The sequence below is a fragment of the Phalaenopsis equestris genome, unplaced genomic scaffold, assembly GCF_001263595.1.
Source record: "Phalaenopsis equestris unplaced genomic scaffold, ASM126359v1 Scaffold200433, whole genome shotgun sequence".
NCBI lineage: Eukaryota > Viridiplantae > Streptophyta > Magnoliopsida > Asparagales > Orchidaceae > Phalaenopsis > Phalaenopsis equestris.
In genome coordinates this window covers 60,264-80,100 of record NW_018220255.1, presented here as the reverse complement: position 1 = coordinate 80,100, position 19,837 = coordinate 60,264, and the positions used below count along the sequence as shown (strand labels likewise).

Genomic DNA, 19,837 nt, shown 5'->3' with positions numbered 1-19,837 from the left:
CTCATGTTTCTACCTTATTCACTTCAGCAAACTCCTCATCCATGCTATTAAGGGATTCTCTTTCTCGGTCTTTTGATAGTTGCCTGACATCAGCTCTTAACTTCTCTAACTTTTCCTTGATTGAATTGTTTTGATTCCTTTGTCTAGTCTCATCAAGAACTAAGCTCAGGGCTCACATGTTTTTGTTGTAACCTTTCAACATCATTGACTTCCTCTAATGGCTTAGGCTTCCACACATTTTTCTTTAGTATGGGACAAAGCAGGATGTCAACTTATTGAGAGTTGATATAATCCCTAACTCGTAAAAGATTTAGAAGTGAGTTCATAACGGTGGATGCCATCTTAGCCTTCAACAATAATTCATCATGGATTGGTAGAAACGTTAAATGAGGTTGTATTTTCTTACTTTCATTGGGGAAGGAACATGCACTTCTAAAATAATGGTAGTGTTTTGTTTCCTTGGTCACAAGCAGGTTTAGCAGATACCCTTGATGGAATGATGGAAGTTCTGGTGCCCACAATTTATCAATCACCCAAACAAGGTTTGGTGGAGGCCTGGTGTGTATCAGACTTGTGATACTTATAACTTGGATTTTCTTCCTTGAGAATTTATTTCTTCATATGTCTAAAAACTGAACATGACATTTTGTACAAGAATCGAGCAATCGAGTTCCTTTCTTTCTGAGCACGCTTTTCAAACACAAAATGAATGTTTAAGAGAGATGAGCTTTTTTGCCTTGCTAGTAGTGAAAGGGTCGGGGTGGACTAGTAACAATCTAACGAACACTTCCCTCACTGTGAGCTACAGAAAATGAACAAAACATGCTCCATCCTAAGAGAGGAGAGGTCTCCGGAAGTCTCATATCCTTAGGCTTATTTGGCTTTGTCTTGTCAATTTTATTTCTCGTTTGATTTAGATAGGAATGGTTCATGTTCCTTTTTTAGTAAGGTTCAACGACACAGACTTTCACCTGGACCTAATCTCAAATACAAATGGTAGCGGAGCACAATCTCCTCTTTCTCTTTAATGACAGAATTTCCTCCGAGATTAATTTTCATTAACTCAATGGTATGGCGAGCAATGATGGACTTGAGGGTCCTCTTGACAGTAGAATCCTTTTCAATATGAGTCCTCTTCAATTAAGGGAACACTTGGTCGAAATTTAGGTTGAATTCAGGTACTGGCTCTACAAACTCTATAGCAGTTGTCTTTATTACAATGTGTGGTATGTTACCAAGCACCACTTCAATTTCATGTAAGAAGGGATAGACCTACCTTCCTCTCTTTCCACTCTTATGAGAGTCTCCGACTTCACCATCTCTTAATAACTTTCTCATCTCTTGCTAATTCTTCCCTCAGGCGTAGGGTTCAGAGCGAATATGATTTAACAGGAGCATTCCTATGTTTGTAATATGGACGGGAACTATGACCAAGTAATAAGCTCGCAACCAAGCAAATATGGACTACGATGAAATTAATTTTTAATTCCTATATTTTATTATAAAAACAAGTAGTTCAAATATTATATTATAGAGTTCTAATTGGATCGAAAATTTATTTTAAAAGAAAAGCAATGTGATACTCCGATAGCTGAAGTAACCTTCTAAAAATTTTGAGAAAAAAATTGTTAGTTTCATTTAGCTATTGAGCATAAATATAACTAGTATAATGCTACTAAAAGAAGCTTTTCCGTTTACGGAGTAAAATAAATAAGGAAAACGAGATTAACGAATGCAACTAAACAATGATAATCCTGAGTGAATGTCCTGCAACAAAAATAAGCTCATAAATTTATTTCCATAATGATTTTAGCAGGAACACAAACAATAAAGCCGCACACGAAGGCATTCTTCTTTCCATTTTATCATCGGTATTTGCGTAGGATCCGTATTGTTTTACTTTATCTTACCGGACTAAATATCCATCGAGCAAAAGCTAGCTCTCCCACCTACCCCCAACTTTAAAATACAAAAAAAGACACAAATAAAGAAAATAATAAAAAATAGAAGGTCATAATGCAAAATCAATTTGGGAAATTTGCAGTCTATGGGAGGTTTTGGGACCAATAAATTCACCAATTTGAAAAAAAATACCTTGCAAGTGTGCATTCTACTTATAAAACCCCTAATAACCGTTCTTAAATTTTCCAAGGCTTTGTCTGTTTAGCAACATCCAAAATGTGCTAAACGTGATAACCCCAGCCTTCCATTACTTTTAATTATAACTCTCCATAAGTGATCAAGAAGCAGCAAGAGGTAAGACGAAGATGGCAAGGAAGTGCTCTCATTGTGGGAACAACGGGCACAACTCCAGGACTTGCAGTAGTTCAAACAATAAGTCTGGTGGAGGGCTGAGATTATTCGGAGTTCAGCTTCAAATAGCTTCTTCTTCTTCACCCGTGAAGAAGAGCTTTAGCCAGGATTGCTTGTCTGCGTCTTGCTACACGCCTTCCAATTCTCCTTCTACCTCATCATGCTCGACTTCTCTGGTTTGCATCGTTGAAGCAGCTCGAAAGGTGTCCAATGGATATCTCTCTGCTTGTCTCAGAACGCAAGAAAGGAAGAAAGGTAAGTTCTTGTTAATAATTTCGGAGTTGGAGCCTCATTGTTTAGAGCAAATTGATTATCCTATTACCTCCAGTTCGCTTAATGCAATCAACTAATCACCTTCTATGGTATTTAGGAGTCCCATGGACTGAGGAAGAACACAGAGCGTTTCTTGCTGGGTTGCATAAGCTTGGAAAAGGCGACTGGCGAGGCATATCGCGCAACTTTGTCGCTACAAGAACGCCAACCCAAGTGGCCAGCCATGCCCAAAAGTATTTTCTGAGGAAGAACAGTCTTAACAAGAAGAATCGTCGTTCCAGCCTCTTTGATGAGGTAACTCCACCACCTTCAAATCCATTTCATCACCTTCTTTCCTCAGCTTATACTACTATATGATTTACTTCTAAATTTAATTTCAGGTTCGAAGCTGTGAAAGGCAAGCTCATGTCAGTGAATTTCTGAAGAGCAATGACTACTTTTAAAAAAAAGATGCACATGAAATTAGTTTGAATAACAAGCAATGCAACCTGCATCTATCTCAATTCTCCAGCATCAGAGGACAGGTTTGAACTACTACAAAGTTCACATCTTGTTCCTGAAATTGTTCTCAAAATATCCTCAAGTTCTTACTTGATGGGAAATTAACATATAATAGTATAGCATAGACTTTCTCTGAATGACTTCATAGAGAAGAAAGTGCAGTGAAGACGCTGATTGCTAGAAGGGTTGTGACTTTTTTTTTTGTAGATTTGTATGTCTAAGTACTGCAACATGTTTGATTTTCTAAGAGTTAATGCTTAAAGCAACAATTTTTCCTAAGTTTAGATAATTTTGGAAGCTTATCTGTAAATAAAACATAGTTTGTGAAGCTTGAAATATATATATATATATATAATTGATGGAGAAAAAGCGGTTGTTCTCTCTAGTAGGGTTGGAGGCGCAATGGATTCAACTTTTCTGATCGTGAAGGTTTGGATGTGCTTTCTCTCTATTTTGGTACAAATAGATCCTTTGTTGATATAGTGGCTAACTGAAACCCACCTCTGGTGGTGGATTTCAAAATCTATGTCTTTCCTCTTTTTTATCACGATACCTTGGATAGCACAAGGTGAGCAACCTTTTGTTAGGAAATCAGACAAGAAGAATGGCAGACCAACTATTTTTCTCTCTGAATCAGACACCTAAGCTTTGGCTATCCCATGTAAGTTTGCTTTGGTGGTATATTTTTGTATGGTCACCCCAAAATGGATATGATTTGGAAATCCTTTGACAGCTTGAAACTACTTGTTGATTGGAAAGTTGGCCTTTCAGATGTGAGACACATCCTCATTCAATTAATTAGAGAGGAGGATTATGCTTGGATATTTGCCAAAAAATACTTTAAAATTGAAAATAAGAATATGAAATTACTCAAGTGCTCTGGTGATTGTGATCCACATATAGAACCTCCCATTTTTCCAATCTGGTTCTAGTTTCCTGGGTTGAAATTACATCTTTTTAATCACAAAATTCTCTTCTTTTAAAGTGTTATCTTTGGTAGACCTCAAATAGTGGGTCTTCCTACTAACAATCTTACAAGACACTCGGCGGCAGAGTTCTTGTGGAGGAGAATGTCACTCAACCTATAGTAGAAGAAGTTTGGATTGGCTCAACTTATAACAGATACTGACAAAAAGTTATTGTTGAACAACATCGTCATTACTATAGCAACAGCATAATGTTTGGTCATTTTCTGGAGCAATGTTATATTCGACATCTTGAATTCAAGAAACCTTATTGTTCAAGCTAATAATCTTCATAGCACTAACTTTCAAAAAGAAGTTGTGTATGGAAAAAGAAGTTGGGTCTCTAAGGTTTTAGATGTTGAAAATGAAACTTCATTATAGTAGAATGAAATTAGAAGGACTAACAATCAGGATGGGGAGACTGTTATTATACCCAATATTATGAGAAGGGAAAAGAACAATAATCAACTGTTTGGGAGGAAATTAATGTTGACATCAACTCATCGCACTTACAAATTTAAGAAACTACAACAATTCATCCTCATGTCGAGATAGTGGAGGACGATGTGGATTCTACTCTAGTGGATGAAGCTTTAGTTTATGGTAAAAATGAGATAAATGGGGAATGGAGTGTGCAAAAATTTTGAAGGGAAAAGAGTGGTAATTAAGATTTGAGGAATCTGGAATCTAATAACATCATCAATTATGAGGAGGATTCTAATTCTAACTTAGATAGAGTCAGTGCTCTTATTAGGACTACTAGGAATGACCAATTACCTCAAGATGATTAAGTTTATAATCTGGAATATCAGGGGAATTGTTGATCCTTCTTTCCTGGATAGACTCAAAAAATTGATTAGGATCCATAAACTTTGGTGTTTTGTAATTTTGAAACCAATAATCACTATTAACAGAATATTGATTTTGAAAATTCTGGGAAATTTTAACTTTTCTGCTAATGTTAATGGTAAAATTTTGCTATTTTCGAGGAAGGAAACCTATATTCAAATTTTACAGGATGATCCATAATTTCTTCATGTGCATATTCACATGGACTTCTTTCAAGATTTAGCCACCTTTATTTATATGCAGGTTATAACAACAAAGCCAGAGTAGGACAGTGGAAGCAACTTATACAAATTGTCAATTTCTTGAATGGTAAATGATATTGTGGTGGATATTTTAATGTGGTTACTTGTAGTTCTGAGAAACAAGGGGAGTATAGAGATTGACCACAGACTCATGTCTAAATTCAATGATTAAATTCAAGAGGATGGTTTATTTGACCTTGTGTTTATTGGTCTTATTTTCACATGGGAAAGTGGTAGAGTATTTGAAGGTTAGATAGAGTTCTTGCTAACCAGGAATGGGTGTCCAACTTTCCTTTTCTACTGTCAGACATCTTTCTAGGAATGACTCCAATCATACACTTCTTATTTTTAACATCTCTTTTATTGATATGTCGTCTTTCTCTCCTTTTAGATATTTTAATACTTAGTACAACCATCTAGATTTCTTGAAATGTGTCCATCATGGATGTAAATCCACTGAGGTTTGTAATACTTAATTTAAAATATTAAAGATACATAAAACACTTCTAGAACTCTTAAAAAGTTGAATTGGGACATTTTTTGGGAACTAAATGTTATAGTGAGAAATGTTAAAGTTGAAGTTTCTTGGCTGAAGAACTTGGAGGTTGTGTATGGACATGTTTATGCTGAGCTGACCTCTGCAGAGCAAAAGCTCTTGTCTATCTTCAAGTGCGAGGAGGATTTCCTTAAACAAAAAGCTAATAGTGCGCATTTTATTGATGTGGATAGGAATTCACTTTATTTTTATGCTTCAAGAATAAACAAAAAATTAATGTGATCCTGAGAATTACAGATGAGCATGGAAACTGGCTAACCAAGTAGGGGGATATTATTAAAAGTGGGGTTAGTTATTTTTAACAAATTTTCGAGCAAAATATAACACAGAGATATCCCATTAAACATGAACTATTTGAGGAACAAAGGCATTATACTGAAACCCTTCATTTAAATAGGATCCTATTACACCCAAAATATATAGCATTTTTGTACACATTTTTATACCTATTTTTGAGAATATTGTGCTTTAATGGAGGGTATTTGTGTGTTTTTATTTCAGGTAAAATTAAATGGATGAAATATGATGGAAGGAGTGAAAAAATGATCAAATTTGGAGCAAAAAAGGAGTGAAAATGCACTGTGGAGCCTAAGCTCCCAGGGCTGACTCTTAAGCACTACAAACAGAGAAGGTTGTGCCTAAGTGTCAAAGATTTCACGCTTATGCCAGAGGTAGTTATGATGAAAATTTGAGTAAATTTGAACAAATTTCAAGGGGTGTTTGAAGCAACTTTTGGTGAAAACGTGGATTACAGTTAACGTGTACAAAAATACATTGAAATAGCTTTTAAAAAAAGCAACTCTTGGAAGATTCATTGAATGTGGAGACATTTTGAAGAGACATCAAAGCACCTTTTTGAAAACTATCAAAAGGAGGACATAGATTGAATCAAGATAGGAAAAAAGAGAGGAGATAGAAATAGATAGAAAGATAGAAGTCTTATGACACTTTTAGAGAGTAGAAAGTAAGGATTTATAGGATTTTATTTAGGGTTCTTCTTATTTTTCTCATTCTTAGTGAATGAGAAAGTGATCTAAGTCAGAATCCATTATTGTTTATTAGTGACATAGAGAGATTTTAACCCTCTAAGGTTGGGCGAGTAGACATAGGGAGGATTGTAAGATAAAGGAAGAGATTTAAAGGAGCTTCAAGTGTTTAGAGGAGAGGAATTTGAGATAAGTTTTTATCTTTATGACTACATTTAGTTCTAATTTAGACTTCTTATGCTTTTACATGATTTCTACTTTTAAACTTAATTATTGTTGTACTTTCTCTATGAATTCTGAGTAGTTTTCTTTATCTTTTCCCTTAAAATGATAAGTAAATAATTGTTTGATGGAAGTTTGGTGAAGTTTTGATCTATAATGCTGAAATAAGTTATGATGATTTAGTCTTTGTACTTCGTTTACTTTTTGATTTGAACAATTAAGTTGTTAAAATTTGTTATGAGAAGATGTAATATTTGTTATAGTATTGTTTCAATCAACTAATGGTAGAATCACGTATGGATGGGAATGTAATTCATATGAATGAGTGCAAATAAATAAGGAAATAAACTTTGAAGGGTGGAGAGTTAGAGGAATTTAGAGTTACAGGCTAAAACTTCCAATTTGATCTATTATTTTAGGTCTTGATATGAGAAGTTAGCTCCTAGGTGGAGGGAGAAAAGGGAATTTTAGAGTGAGAGCTAGTATCTTACCTACCTAGCCCGTCTTCAGGACTATTCAAACATTAGATTAGTCAATGTTCTTTATAGCATCACTAGTAAAGGTAAAGAATAATATTTCTCCTATTTTACACAAAAAATTAAATACTTTCACAATAGAATTCCAATACGTGTTACTGATTCATGATAAGGAAAAAGATATTCAGTTTGTATTGCTTTCATCTTACAAAAATTTAGTTAGTTATTTGCTTTATTTTCAATTATCAAAATTATCAAAAAGAATCCAACTTTCATTCTTACCATAGTATCTATAGTTTGAGTAAGACTCTTTTTAAAGTAGAGTTTGTTATCTAATTTCTTCTTAAAAGTTTGTAGTTCTCCCCGTGGGTTTAATATTTCAGGGCTTAAACAAAAGTTCTATATTACTTGATAATGATACTTATACTTGCGTAGTATCTTAATATTTAAATATAACAGTTGTACTCTTATTTACCTCAGAACCAAGTTTTTGGCACCATTGTAAAGAAAGAAATATAAATAAAAAGAATTAAGAATTTAACTACACATACATAATAGTACTATCGTACAAGATAGGGATCAAGTTTTGGGCTCTGTTGTCAGGGAACTTACATCTAGTTCTTAGCAGTGGAGTCAGAAGCAGAAGTATATAAAAGAAAAAGGGATCAAGTTTAGGGCAACATTGCAGGGGTGAAAAAGAAAAATTTAGTATAATTTGAAGAATTTTTTTAGGAAAGAAAAATTCTATGTTTAGAAAGCCTTATTTAAACTTTTTGATTTATTATAAGAATATCGTACTGTTATTTTTTTTATAAGTTCTTGTTTGTTTGATTTTATTTTATTTTATTTTGTAGTAATGTATGCATAAATCAGGTTGTAAAGGACCAGTGCCCTACGATTCTGAATTAGAAAGAACTATTAGAAAAATTAAAAAATTAAAATTATAGGAAAAGTTCAAAAATTTTAAGAATTGACAAACCAAATAATTAAAATGTTGAAGTTCAAGAATTTAGACCTTTAAGTGATTATGCAAACCCTTCATTAGATGAACTTCATTGTAGTATTCAAAAACCTACTGTAGTGGCTAATTTATTTTAACTTAAACCTGTTATTATTGAAATGATATCGAATAATTAGTTTTGGGTAGCACCAACTGAGGATCCAAATTTATATCTTACTAATATTCTAGAATTGTGTGCTACATTTAAATATGATGATGTTTCAAATGATGCTAATAGACTTATAATTTTTTCATTCTCACTAAAGGATAAGACTAAGGTATGGTTAAATTTTTTAACACCTAGATCTATTAGAACTTGGGGTGATTTAGCGCAAAAATTTCTTGCTAAATATTTTCCACCATAAGAAAATTTGAAGCTTAGAAATGATATTACATATTTTTGTCAGTTTAAAGAGGAATCGATTTATGAACCATGAGAATGATTTAAAAAAGTCTTGAGAAAGTGTACACACAATGTTATACCAAATTGATTAATAATTCAAACCTTTTACAATGGATTAGCTGGATCTCTTAGATCTATTATCGACGCCGCTTCTGGTAGTTCATTGATGCTAAAACCATTTCATGATGCATGTGCTTTAATTGAAGAGATGGCTACTAATAATTTTCAATGGTCTTCTAAGATGGTAAATCCTAAGAAAGTAGCCAATATTCATGAATCTGATATTTTTTCAATGTTAGCAAATCAAGTTGCTACAATTTCATATAAGTTAGACCAATTTGGAAAGAATTTTTCTCAACTAATTTCAATGATTGAAGTGAATTCATTAGGCCAAATGGTAGATTCTCAACATCATTAGAAACTTTGAATGTCATAAGTAATAAGTCAAATAACCCATATTCAAACTACTACAACCCAAGTTGGATAAACCATCCTAACTCTAACTGGAAGAGAGTTGGTAGGTAGAGTTCAAAAATAGAGTGAAGTAGAGAGAGAAGTAATTGAAGAGTCTAAAGAGGATGCTTTGAAAGGTTTAGAGAGACATATTTTTCCACTAAAAATTGACTTGGAAAGACCACCACCTTCATTTCCTTAGAGATTTCATCAACAAAAGTTGGATAAATATTTTTCAAAAATTTTGGAAAAATTTAAAAAGCTTATGATTAATATTCCATTTGTTGAAGCCTTAGAAAAAATTTCAAGCTATGTGAAGTTTATGAAGGATATTCTTAACATAATAAGGAAGTTCGAAGATAACAAGACTGTTGCACTTAGTGAGGAGTGCAGTGCTATAATTCAAAAAAAGTTTAAAGATCTTGGTAGCTTCACAATTTCATGTGCAATAGGGGACAAATTTTATGGGAAGGCTTTATGTGATTTAGGTGCAAGCATTAACCTTATGCCATTATCAATATTTAAAAGATTGGAATTAGTAGAAATATCCCCTACTACTATAACATTGCAGTTGGCAGATCGTTCAATAACATATCCTAAGGGAGTTATAGAAGATGTTTTAGTGAATGTGGATCAATTTATCTTTCTTGTTGATTTCATTGTGATAGATATGAATAAAGAGATATCTATCATTTTGATTTTGAGGAGACCTTTCTTAGCCACAAGAAGATCAATGATAGATGTGAAGAAAGGGGAATTAACTATGTGCATCAATGATCAAACAAGTACTTCTAACATTTCAAAATTGATGAAGTATCTTGCAAAAGGTAAAGATGATGAATATTCTGAGATGGATGTAATAAGAAATCTTAGTTAATGTCATTCCAAAGCAACTTATGAAGAGAAATCTGAAAAGAAAGAGTTGGAACACAGGCAAGAAGAGGAATTAGAGCAATCTGATGATTTTCATGATGAAGATTCAAATTATGTTCGATAAAGTTTTGAAGTATTAGACACGACAGAAAAAGATAAATCTTTTTGTCCATCGATTGAAAAACCTCCAGAAATTGGATTAGAGTTACTTCCTAAACATTTAAAATATGTTTTTTTTGGCAATTCCTCAACATTACTAGTTATAATTTTCTAAAATTTAACTTTATAAGGAGAAGAGAGTTCAATGAAAACTTTCATGAATTATAAGAAAGCCTTTGGATAGACAATTGATGATATTAAAGGCATCAGACCTTCAATTTGTATGCATAGAATTCTTATCGAAAAAAACTGCAAACCCATAGATAATCCTCAAAGGAGATTGAATCCTGTTATAAAAGAAATTATTAAGAAAGAAATTTTAAAGTAGTTAGATGCTGGAATTATCTACCCTATTTTGGATAGTATATGGGTTAGTCCAATTCACTTTCTCTTATGAAAAGAGGAGTGACTGTGACTATTAATGAATATAATAAGTTAATACAAATAAGCCAAGTTACAAGGTGGTCAATCTGCATTGATTATAGAAAACTAAATCTCGCCACTAGGAAAGATCATTTTCCACTACCCTTTCTAGATCAAATGTTGGATAGACTAGCTGGACAAATAAACTTTTATTTTCTGGATGCATATACTGATTATCACCAAATACAAATAGCTCCCAAGTAGTAAAAGAAAACAACATTTACCAGTCTTTATGGTACATTTGCTTTTAAAAGAATGTCCTTTGGTTTATGTAATGTCCCTACTACATTTCAAAGATGTTTGATGGCTATTTTTTGTCATTTAATTGAAAAAGGAATTGAAGTTTTTATGGATGATTTTTCAGTGATTGAAACTTCATTTTAATAAAGTTTAGAACATTTATCAAGAGTTCTTAAGCATCGTGAAGAAACAAATTTAGTTTTTAATTGGGAAAAATGTCAATTTATTATAGCGTAACAAATTATTTTAGGACATCACATAACTGAAAATGGTATGGAAGTACATCCTGCAAAAAATCAAGTGATCGCTAATTTATCTCACCCAACAAATGTGAGGGAATTAGGAGTTTTTTAGGATATGTTGGATTCTACAGGCGATATATTAAAGACTTCTCAAAAATTGCTAAGCCTCTATGCCATTTACTCAAAAAGATGTAATTTTTAATTTTGATAAGGAGTGTCTAAAAGCTTTTGAGCTATTAAAAAAATAGTCACTCCACCAATTATTATTTCATCTAATTGAGAAAAACCTTTTTAATTAATGTGTGATGCAAGTGATTATGCTATTAGAGCTATTTGAGGACAAAATCATGATAAGATTTTCAAAATAATTTAATATGCTAGTAGAACTCTTAATGAAGCTCAAATTAATTATACCACAATTGAGAAAGAGTTATTAGCAATATTATATACTTTTGATAAATTTAGATCATATTTAATTGGAACAAAATGTGTTGTGCATACAGATCATTCTGCTATTAAATATATAAATGAAAAAGATGAATACAAAACCAAGACTGATAAGATGGATTCTTATTATGCAAGAATTTGACTTTGAAATAGTAGATAGGAAGGGAGCTGATAATCAAATTTTTGATCATCTGTCCGGGTATGAATTAGAAAAATCACTTTGTTATGAAAAAGAAATTAATGAACATTTTTCAGATGAAAAATTGTTCAATATTAATGAGTGGTGTGTTCCATGGTATGCCAACATTGTGAACTTTATTATTAGTGATATTATACCATATGGTCTGACATTACAACATCATACCAATAGAAGAGGAAATTTTTTTCTGAAGCTATTATTTATTTTTGGGATGACCTATTTTTATATAAACAAAGAAATGATCTAATTATTTGAAGATGTGTGCCTCTAGAAGAAACTTATGAAATTATCCAAAAATGTCATGCTTCTGATTACGGGGGACATTTTGGTGTTGATAAAACAACATACAAATTTTTGCAATCTAGATTTTATTGGCCCAAAATCTCTAGAGATGTTAATGCATATATCAAAACTTATGATTGATGTTAAAGTGTAGACAATATTTCCCCCTCAATCATTTGAATTATATGTTAGAAGTTGAAATATTTGATGTTGGGGGACTAGATTTCATGGGACCATTTATACCATCTTTCAAAAATTTATATATACTGTTAGCAGTAGACTATGTATATAAATGGATAGAAGCTATTTCTTTACCTCAATGTGATACTCAAAGAGTTATAAAGTTTTTAAGAACGAATATATTTTGTAGATTTAGGATGCCGAGAGTGATCATAACTGACAAGGGAAGTCATTTTAGAAATTCAATAATGGAGAAATTAGTAAAGAAATATCATATTAACTATCAAATTACTATTGCATATCATCCTCAAATAAATGGTTTGGTTGAATTATCCAATCATGAAATTAAAAGAATTTTGGAAAAATCTGTGAATCCAACAAAAATGGATTAGACAATCAAACTTGATTATGCTTTGTGAGCTTATAGGACTGCATATAGAACTCATATATGAATGTCCCCACATAGGCTAATATTTGAAAAAGCGTCATTTACCAGTTGAACTTGAGCAAAAAATATATTGTGTTATTAAGGAATTCAATTATAATATAAAAGATACTAGTAAGAAAAGACTATTACAATTAAATGAGTTTGAAGAGATAATGAATGAAATTTATGCGAGTGCTAAGATTTATAAAGAAAATATGAAGATGTGACATGATCAGAGGATTATTTCTAAAAATTTTGAGCTAGGGCATCAATTTTTGCTATATAATACAAGATTAATATTATTTCCAAGAAAACTTAAGTTCAAGTGGATGAGCCCATTTGTTGTGGTAAAAGTTTATCCCTTTGGAGCTGTGGATATCAAAGATCCCAAAACTCAGAAAATATTTGAAGTGAATGGTCACATACTGAAAGCCTATTTTTTAGGGCTTTAACTTAAACTAAATGATCTTATGTTGTTGGGTCAACCAGAATGAGCATCAGTTACGTCGAGCTGACGACGTAAAACCAAACGCTTTGTGGGATGCAACCCATAACTATCATTGTGTATTTGTTTTAAATGATATGCTATTGTAATTTATTAAGAAAAGTGTGACAGTATTTTTGAATATATAATGATATATTAGGATTCTATGACCTTAATTGATGACTTAGACGTGTTAGAGTGCATATTTGGACGTTAAGCAGACCTGTGCTAAAGTAAGAAGCACCGACGCTTAGGTGGCAATGCACGACGCTTAAGCACGGTACTTACAAAGCTAGTAGAATTAATATTCTAGAAGGATTAAATGTGCTTTAGTCGCTCTAAACGTGATTTGGTGGTTTTTGAACGTGAGTAGTTGGTCTAGGTTTCATCCAAGATCTATAAATAGCATGGGAATGAAGAGAATTTTTACCCCACTTCAAATTTTCATCCTAAAGTCTAAATGAAGAGAAAAAGAGTGAGAGAACTTGCAAAAATGTCCCCTTAAGAGATAAAAAAAAAAAAAAAAAAAAAAGCCATTAAGAAGAAGTTCGTGAGTTAAATTTGCAAGAGTCATACAACGGATTCATAGCCGTTAGTTTAGAAGGAATAACTGGGAGAATTACAAAGATTTAGGCTGATGAGGCTTCAATCAAACCAAAAGTGAATGAGATTAATGCACACTTGGAGCATATCAGATGGCGACTCAAAATACAATTCAACCATACAAGTCATATAGAAGAAGCAGACAAGCTGATGTTTTTGAGAAACAAGTGGATTGAAGAAGACTCAATGAGAGTTCTTCATCGTCGTCCATTCTATAAAATCTATATTCTGAATTCCCTAGGAGAAATAAGTGAAAGGTTGAGATATGATCCACCCAAAGGGGAATGGAATTGAATTCGAGTGTCTAGTTTTTTTGTTCGTAGTTTGTGTTTGTTTGTTTATGTGTTTTGATGTTAAGTTTGTTTTGTATTTGAATTGATGTGTTTAGGAGACATCTCATTTGAGAATATTTGGATTGAAGATAACATATGTAAATTCTATTTGTATTTGTTTCTGAAAAATTAATGAAATTGTCTGTTTGTGTGAAAAATTATGTATTATTTAATGTTGAATTGAAATTGAGAAAATTTGTGAATTTTGAGAACGAGTAGAATAGAAGGGGAAGGAAATAGTTATTAAGATTTATAAAACCATTTAGGGGTGGATGACTTCGGCGTGATGTTCATTTAACTTAAAAGTCAAAAATATCAAAATTTGTGGATTGGCGTCTAAGCGCCATAACCCCGAGCTTAAGCACAGGTTAACTGATAGGTAGGCGCCTAAGCGCTGGTCCACTTAAACCAGTTTGCGAACGGTAAAAGGTAAGAAATTGAACAAAAAAACACCATTTTTACCCCCAATCTCATCTTCTTCTTCTAGCGTTCGTGATTTTGGATCTAGGGCACCTCTAAAGTTGAATATTTCTTGGTGGAATTGAGCCAAATCTGTTAGATTTCATATTCTCAAGGTGGGAGCTTCACTTCTATGTAGAAATTTTTTATTTTTACCATATATTTGGAGTACATTGTGAAATTATACGAAAATCACTATTTATGGTGAAAACTTAAGAAAAAATTATGGAAAATACATGAAAATGATAATTTAAGCTTTTGGAAGTTAAGTTTAGTGATTTAGACTTAATTTTAGGATTTATTGTGAATTTTAGGTGTTTTTTAGAAAATGGCACCAAAAATGAAAAGGAACAAGGGGAATTCCACTTTCGTTTCAAGCAAATTTGTCTATTCAAAAGTTTAGGATCAGTATGCAAAAGCAATGAAGTCGAGAAAGTTGATTCCTGAGCAGTGTTTTAAAAATCCGGGCAAAACTGTGAAAGATTTGTTAGTTTGCTGACAATGAGAACGTTTCTGTTGTTATTCCACAATAGCGATCATTTCGGTAGTTCGAGATTTTTACGCTAATCTCCCTGAGGCAGCGGAAGATCAGGTTATGCTGAGAGGGAAATCAGTAGCTTTTTACCCAAAGGTAATCAATTCATTTTTCCAGTTGCCCCCGATTTTGTTACGTTTTTATTCAAATTATAATCCTACTAAGGGAGAGTTAGATGATATTATTTTTTTATTGATTGTGGGAGGAGAATTGTGGAAATTAATGAATGATAGGAGGGTGAATTTTCCTGCATCAGAGCTTGATGTCATGACAAAAGCGCGGTACCATTTTATTTTAGCTCGTCTACTCCCTACAAATCATCTGAGTGAAGTTACAAGAGAGAGAGCCATTCTAAACTACTGTACTCAACAACCAAAGCCGATTGATATTGGATCTTTAATGTATTACGCGATCACTAGTTTTGCCAGAGCTGCCAGTACTATAGGTTTGGGATTCACATTCTTATTCTTTTCTTTATGTGAGCAGGTTGGTGTTATATTTGATAGTTGGGAGGATTTTTTGAACTCACTAAAGCCTATTATGAGTGTCAATATGAAATTATATTCAGAGCATTCTATATGTTGCTGGAGAGGAGGATTTTCAAGAGTTTATGGTGCTTCTACATCCCGTGCTTCTACTTCACAAGCATCTACATCACAAGGTCAGTCGACTAGTCCTGATTCACAGTTACAATTAATGGAGATGTTAGATAACATCAACTAAACTGCAGATAAGGTACTGAATTTAGAAAACTATGCAAGACATATTGATACTTATATGAAGAGACATAGTGATTATGAAGAAAAATATCACACATGTTTGGAATGCCTTATCAGGGGTGACAAATTTGTGGTATTTCATTCATCTCCTATAAGCCTACAAATTATTTGGATGATGATGAAGAGGAGGAAAAGGATAGATTTGATTATTTTATTTTTAAGTTGTTGAACTTTTATGTTTTGTAGTTTTTTGGACTACTACTCTTTTATATGTTATTGTTTGTTTTAATTGTTTGGATTGCTACTGTTATAAGTATTATTATTTTTTTGTGTTGGATACTATTGTGATGTTTAAAATTGTGTTTGTGTTGTTGTGTGTAGTTATGTTTTGTTTTTGTGGTAGTAATTGAGTGAACATTGTTGTTTAGTTGTATTTTGTTGGTTTGTGAAGGCTTTATTCTAGTGGTATTAGGAAGGTTTATATTATGGCTAACTTTCACTTAAAAATTTCATGTTTATATTTTAAATTTACTGCCATGTATTTTCTTTATATTGTAGTTATGAATTTCTATTGGTTTGTGATTATTTGCATTTATGTTATCCTCTACCGCACAGATGTCTGTTGAATCTCATATATGTTAAAATTAAGTTAAAAATTGATCAATTTATTTTTATTCCTATTTTTAATTTTTTTACTTGTATATTTAGGATATCAAAATTCATATAAGCATGTTATTTTTAGTTTTCATTCATGCCTATATATATATATTATGCTTAAATATTTTATCTTATTAAAAATTTAAGATTGAGGGAGATGAAAAAAAAAATTCAAAACTTGAATTTCATTTGTTCTCAAATGAGCTACAAATAAATTTGATTTTGATTGGAAAAAAATGATTATGTGTATGAAGTTATATTAGGGAAGTAAAATTTTAAATATTAAAATGAGTAAGAAAATTAGTTGAAACCTATAGCGATGAAAAAAAATTGATGTTAAAAATTTTTAGTGTAGAAATGATAAATATTGTGTAATTATTCTTAGTAGGAGAAGTTGTATTTTAAAAATGTAGAAGGATTAGACTTTTATTTTTAATACTTAAATTTTTTTAATTAAAAATAATTTTCAAAATTATAATTATATTTCTAAGTAAAGGATATATATCAAACCTTTGATTTAGGAAATGAAGAGTGGCATTCAAAACCATTAAAGGTCTATCCATATATATTAATCCTCACCTAAAAAAAAAAGAAAAAGGAAAGAAAAAGAAAAAGAAAAAGAAAAGACAAGTCAAGTATAATATGTGAAAAATGGTAGAGAAGCTTGAGGATTAGTGCCTAATAAAAAATTGGTTCCATATTTGATCTTTTTAAAGTATAAGACTTGAGAAACTCTTAAGCTTAAGGATATATTATTCTAAGTATAATTATTCTTAATAAAAATTTTAAGTGGGGGAGATAGAATGCCTAAACCCTATATTTGGTAAATTTAAAATTATCTCTGAACTAAATAGGAACTCATATTTTCAGGCTTCTTCACATTAAAGATTTCTAAACTCTAAGTTGGTCTCATTTACTAAAGTTTTTTCTAAATTGGTCTACTTTATTTTTAGAACAAAATTTTAGAATATCTTACAGAAACTCATTTGCATAATCTGCTTATTTTGCTTAGTGAAAGATTGGAGTGTCACTTGAGGCAAGTAGCATTTTACGTTTGAGGGATTTTGATACACCTAAAATATATAGCATTTATGTACATATTTTTATACTTAATTTTGAGGATATTACATTTAATTGGAACATTTTTTGTGGGTTTTTCTTTAAGGTACAATTAAATAGATAACATATGGTGAAAGGAGTGAAAAATGATCAAATTTGGAGCAAAAATGAAGAAGGTGTGAAAATAAATTATGTTGCATAAGCGCCCAGGACTGATGGTTAAGCACCAAGAGACAGAGAAGGTCACCCCTAAGTGCCGAAGACCTCGAGCTTACGCGCTAGAGGTAGTTATGATGAAAACTCAAGAAATTTTGGATAAATTTTGATAGGGTGTTTGAAGCAACTCATGGTGAAACGTGGACTACAGTTAATGGGCACAAAAATACATTCAAATAGCTCTTAAAAGAGGAAAATCTTGGAAGATTCATTGAATGTGGACACATTTTGAAGAGACATCAAAGCACCTTTTGGAAAACTATAAAAACGAGGACTTAATCTGAATTAAGAGAGGAAAAAAGAGAGAACATAGAAATAGATAGAGAGATAGAAGTCTTAGGACACTCTTAGAGAGTAGAAAGTAAGGAGTTGTAGGATTTTATTTAGAGCTTCTTCTCACTTATTTTATTCCTAGTGAAGGAGAATGTGATTAGATAGTTTTAAGTAAGAATCCATTGTTGTTTGTTAGTGAGATAGAGAATTTAACCCTTTAAGGTTGGGCAACAAAACCTAGGGAGAATTGTAAGATAAAGGAAGAGATTCAAAGGAATTTCAAGAGTTTGGTAAAGAGGAATTTGAGATATTTTTTTATCTTTGTGACTACATTTTGTTTTAATCTAAACTTTGTTTCTTTTTATATGATTTCTACTTTTAAACATAATTTTTTTTTGTGTTTTCTCCATGAACTCTGAGTAGTTCTCTTTATATTTTTTCCTTAAAATGATAAGTAAATAATTATTGGATGGAAGTTGTGTGTAGTATTGACCTATAATGTTGGAATAAGTATAATGTTGGAATAAGTTACCTATAATGTTGGAATAAGTTATGATGATTTAATTCTTGTACTTCATTTACTTCTTGATTTGGCCAATTAAGATGTAAAATTTGTTGTGAAAACATGTAAGATCCATGATGGTATTGTCTCAGTCAACTAATGGTAGAATCACACAAGATTGTATGGATGAGAATGTAATTCATATGGTTGAGTGAAAATAAATAGGGAAATAAACTTTGATAGGTATAAAGTTAGAGGACCTTAGAGTGATAGACTAAAAACTCCAATTCGGTCTGTTATTTTAGGTCTTGATACGAGAGGTTAGCACTCAGGTTGAGGGAGAAGAGGGAACTCTAGAGTGAGCTAATATCTTCCCTACTTAGCCCATTTTTAGGACTTCTTAAACTTTAGATTAGTCAATGTTCATTATAGCATCTCTAGTAAGGGTAAAAAATAATATTTCTCTTATTTGGCACAAAAATGTAAATTCTTTCACAATAGAATTCCAATACGTGTTACTGATTCATGATAAAAAAAAGATATTTTGTTTGTATTTTTTCATCTTACAAAAAATTAGTTAAATTTAATTAGTTGTTTGCATTATTTTCAATTATCAAAATTACAAAAAAGAATCGAACTTTCATTCCTACCATAGTATCTACATTTTGAGTAAGACTCTTTTTTAAAGTAGAGTTTGTTATCTAATTTCTTCTTAAAAGTTTGTAGTTCTCCCTGTGGGTTCGATATTTTAGGGCTTAATAAAAAAATGTAATATTACTTGATAACGATATGTATACTTGTGTAGTATCCTAATATTTAAATATAATAGTTATACTCTTACTTGCCTCGGAACCAAGTTTTTAGCACCATTGTAAAGAAAGAAATATAAATAAAAAAATTCAAAATTTAACTGCACATCCATTGTAGGACTATCGTACAAGATAGAGATCAAGTTTTTGGATTTGTTGTTAAGGAACTTACATCTAGTTCTTAGCAGTGGAGTCTGAAGCCGAAGTATATATAAAAAAAGGGGATCTGATCCCAAGTGAAGAGAAAATTTATTTTGCATTAGAATCCATTAAAAACAATGAAACTACCAGTCCTAATAGATTTTTTTATTGATTTTTATAAAAAGTTTTGGAAAAATTTGAAGAAGTATATTATTGTTGTTATTTAAAGCTTCCTTCAAGAGGGAGACCATAATAACTTTTTCACTACATATACTATCATTCTTATTTACTAAAAATTGAAGAAAACTAAGTGGGAGGACTTTAGACCTATCTTTCT

The 19,837-nt window shown here is 31.7% G+C and overlaps 1 protein-coding gene across 1 annotated transcript; it reads left to right on the top strand.

The window, feature by feature from the left end:
- The first annotated feature begins 2,167 nt into the window (after nucleotides 1-2,167).
- LOC110035869 (transcription factor MYBS3-like) lies at nucleotides 2,168-3,348 on the top strand. The gene is made up of 3 exons (XM_020740180.1): nucleotides 2,168-2,568; nucleotides 2,684-2,880; nucleotides 2,967-3,348. The coding sequence occupies exons 1-3, from the start codon at nucleotides 2,268-2,270 to the stop codon at nucleotides 3,027-3,029; spliced, it is 561 nt and encodes a 186-aa protein (XP_020595839.1). The 5' UTR covers nucleotides 2,168-2,267; the 3' UTR covers nucleotides 3,030-3,348.
- The last annotated feature ends 16,489 nt before the right edge of the window (nucleotides 3,349-19,837 follow it).

Coding starts and splice junctions, on each gene's coding strand:
- LOC110035869 (XM_020740180.1), top strand. CDS start 2,268: ATGGCAAGGAAGTGCTCTCATTGTGGGAACAACGGGCACAACTCCAGG. Junction 2,569..2,683: donor AACGCAAGAAAGGAAGAAAG/GTAAGTTCTTGT, acceptor TATGGTATTTAG/GAGTCCCATGGACTGAGGAA. Junction 2,881..2,966: donor GTTCCAGCCTCTTTGATGAG/GTAACTCCACCA, acceptor ATTTAATTTCAG/GTTCGAAGCTGTGAAAGGCA.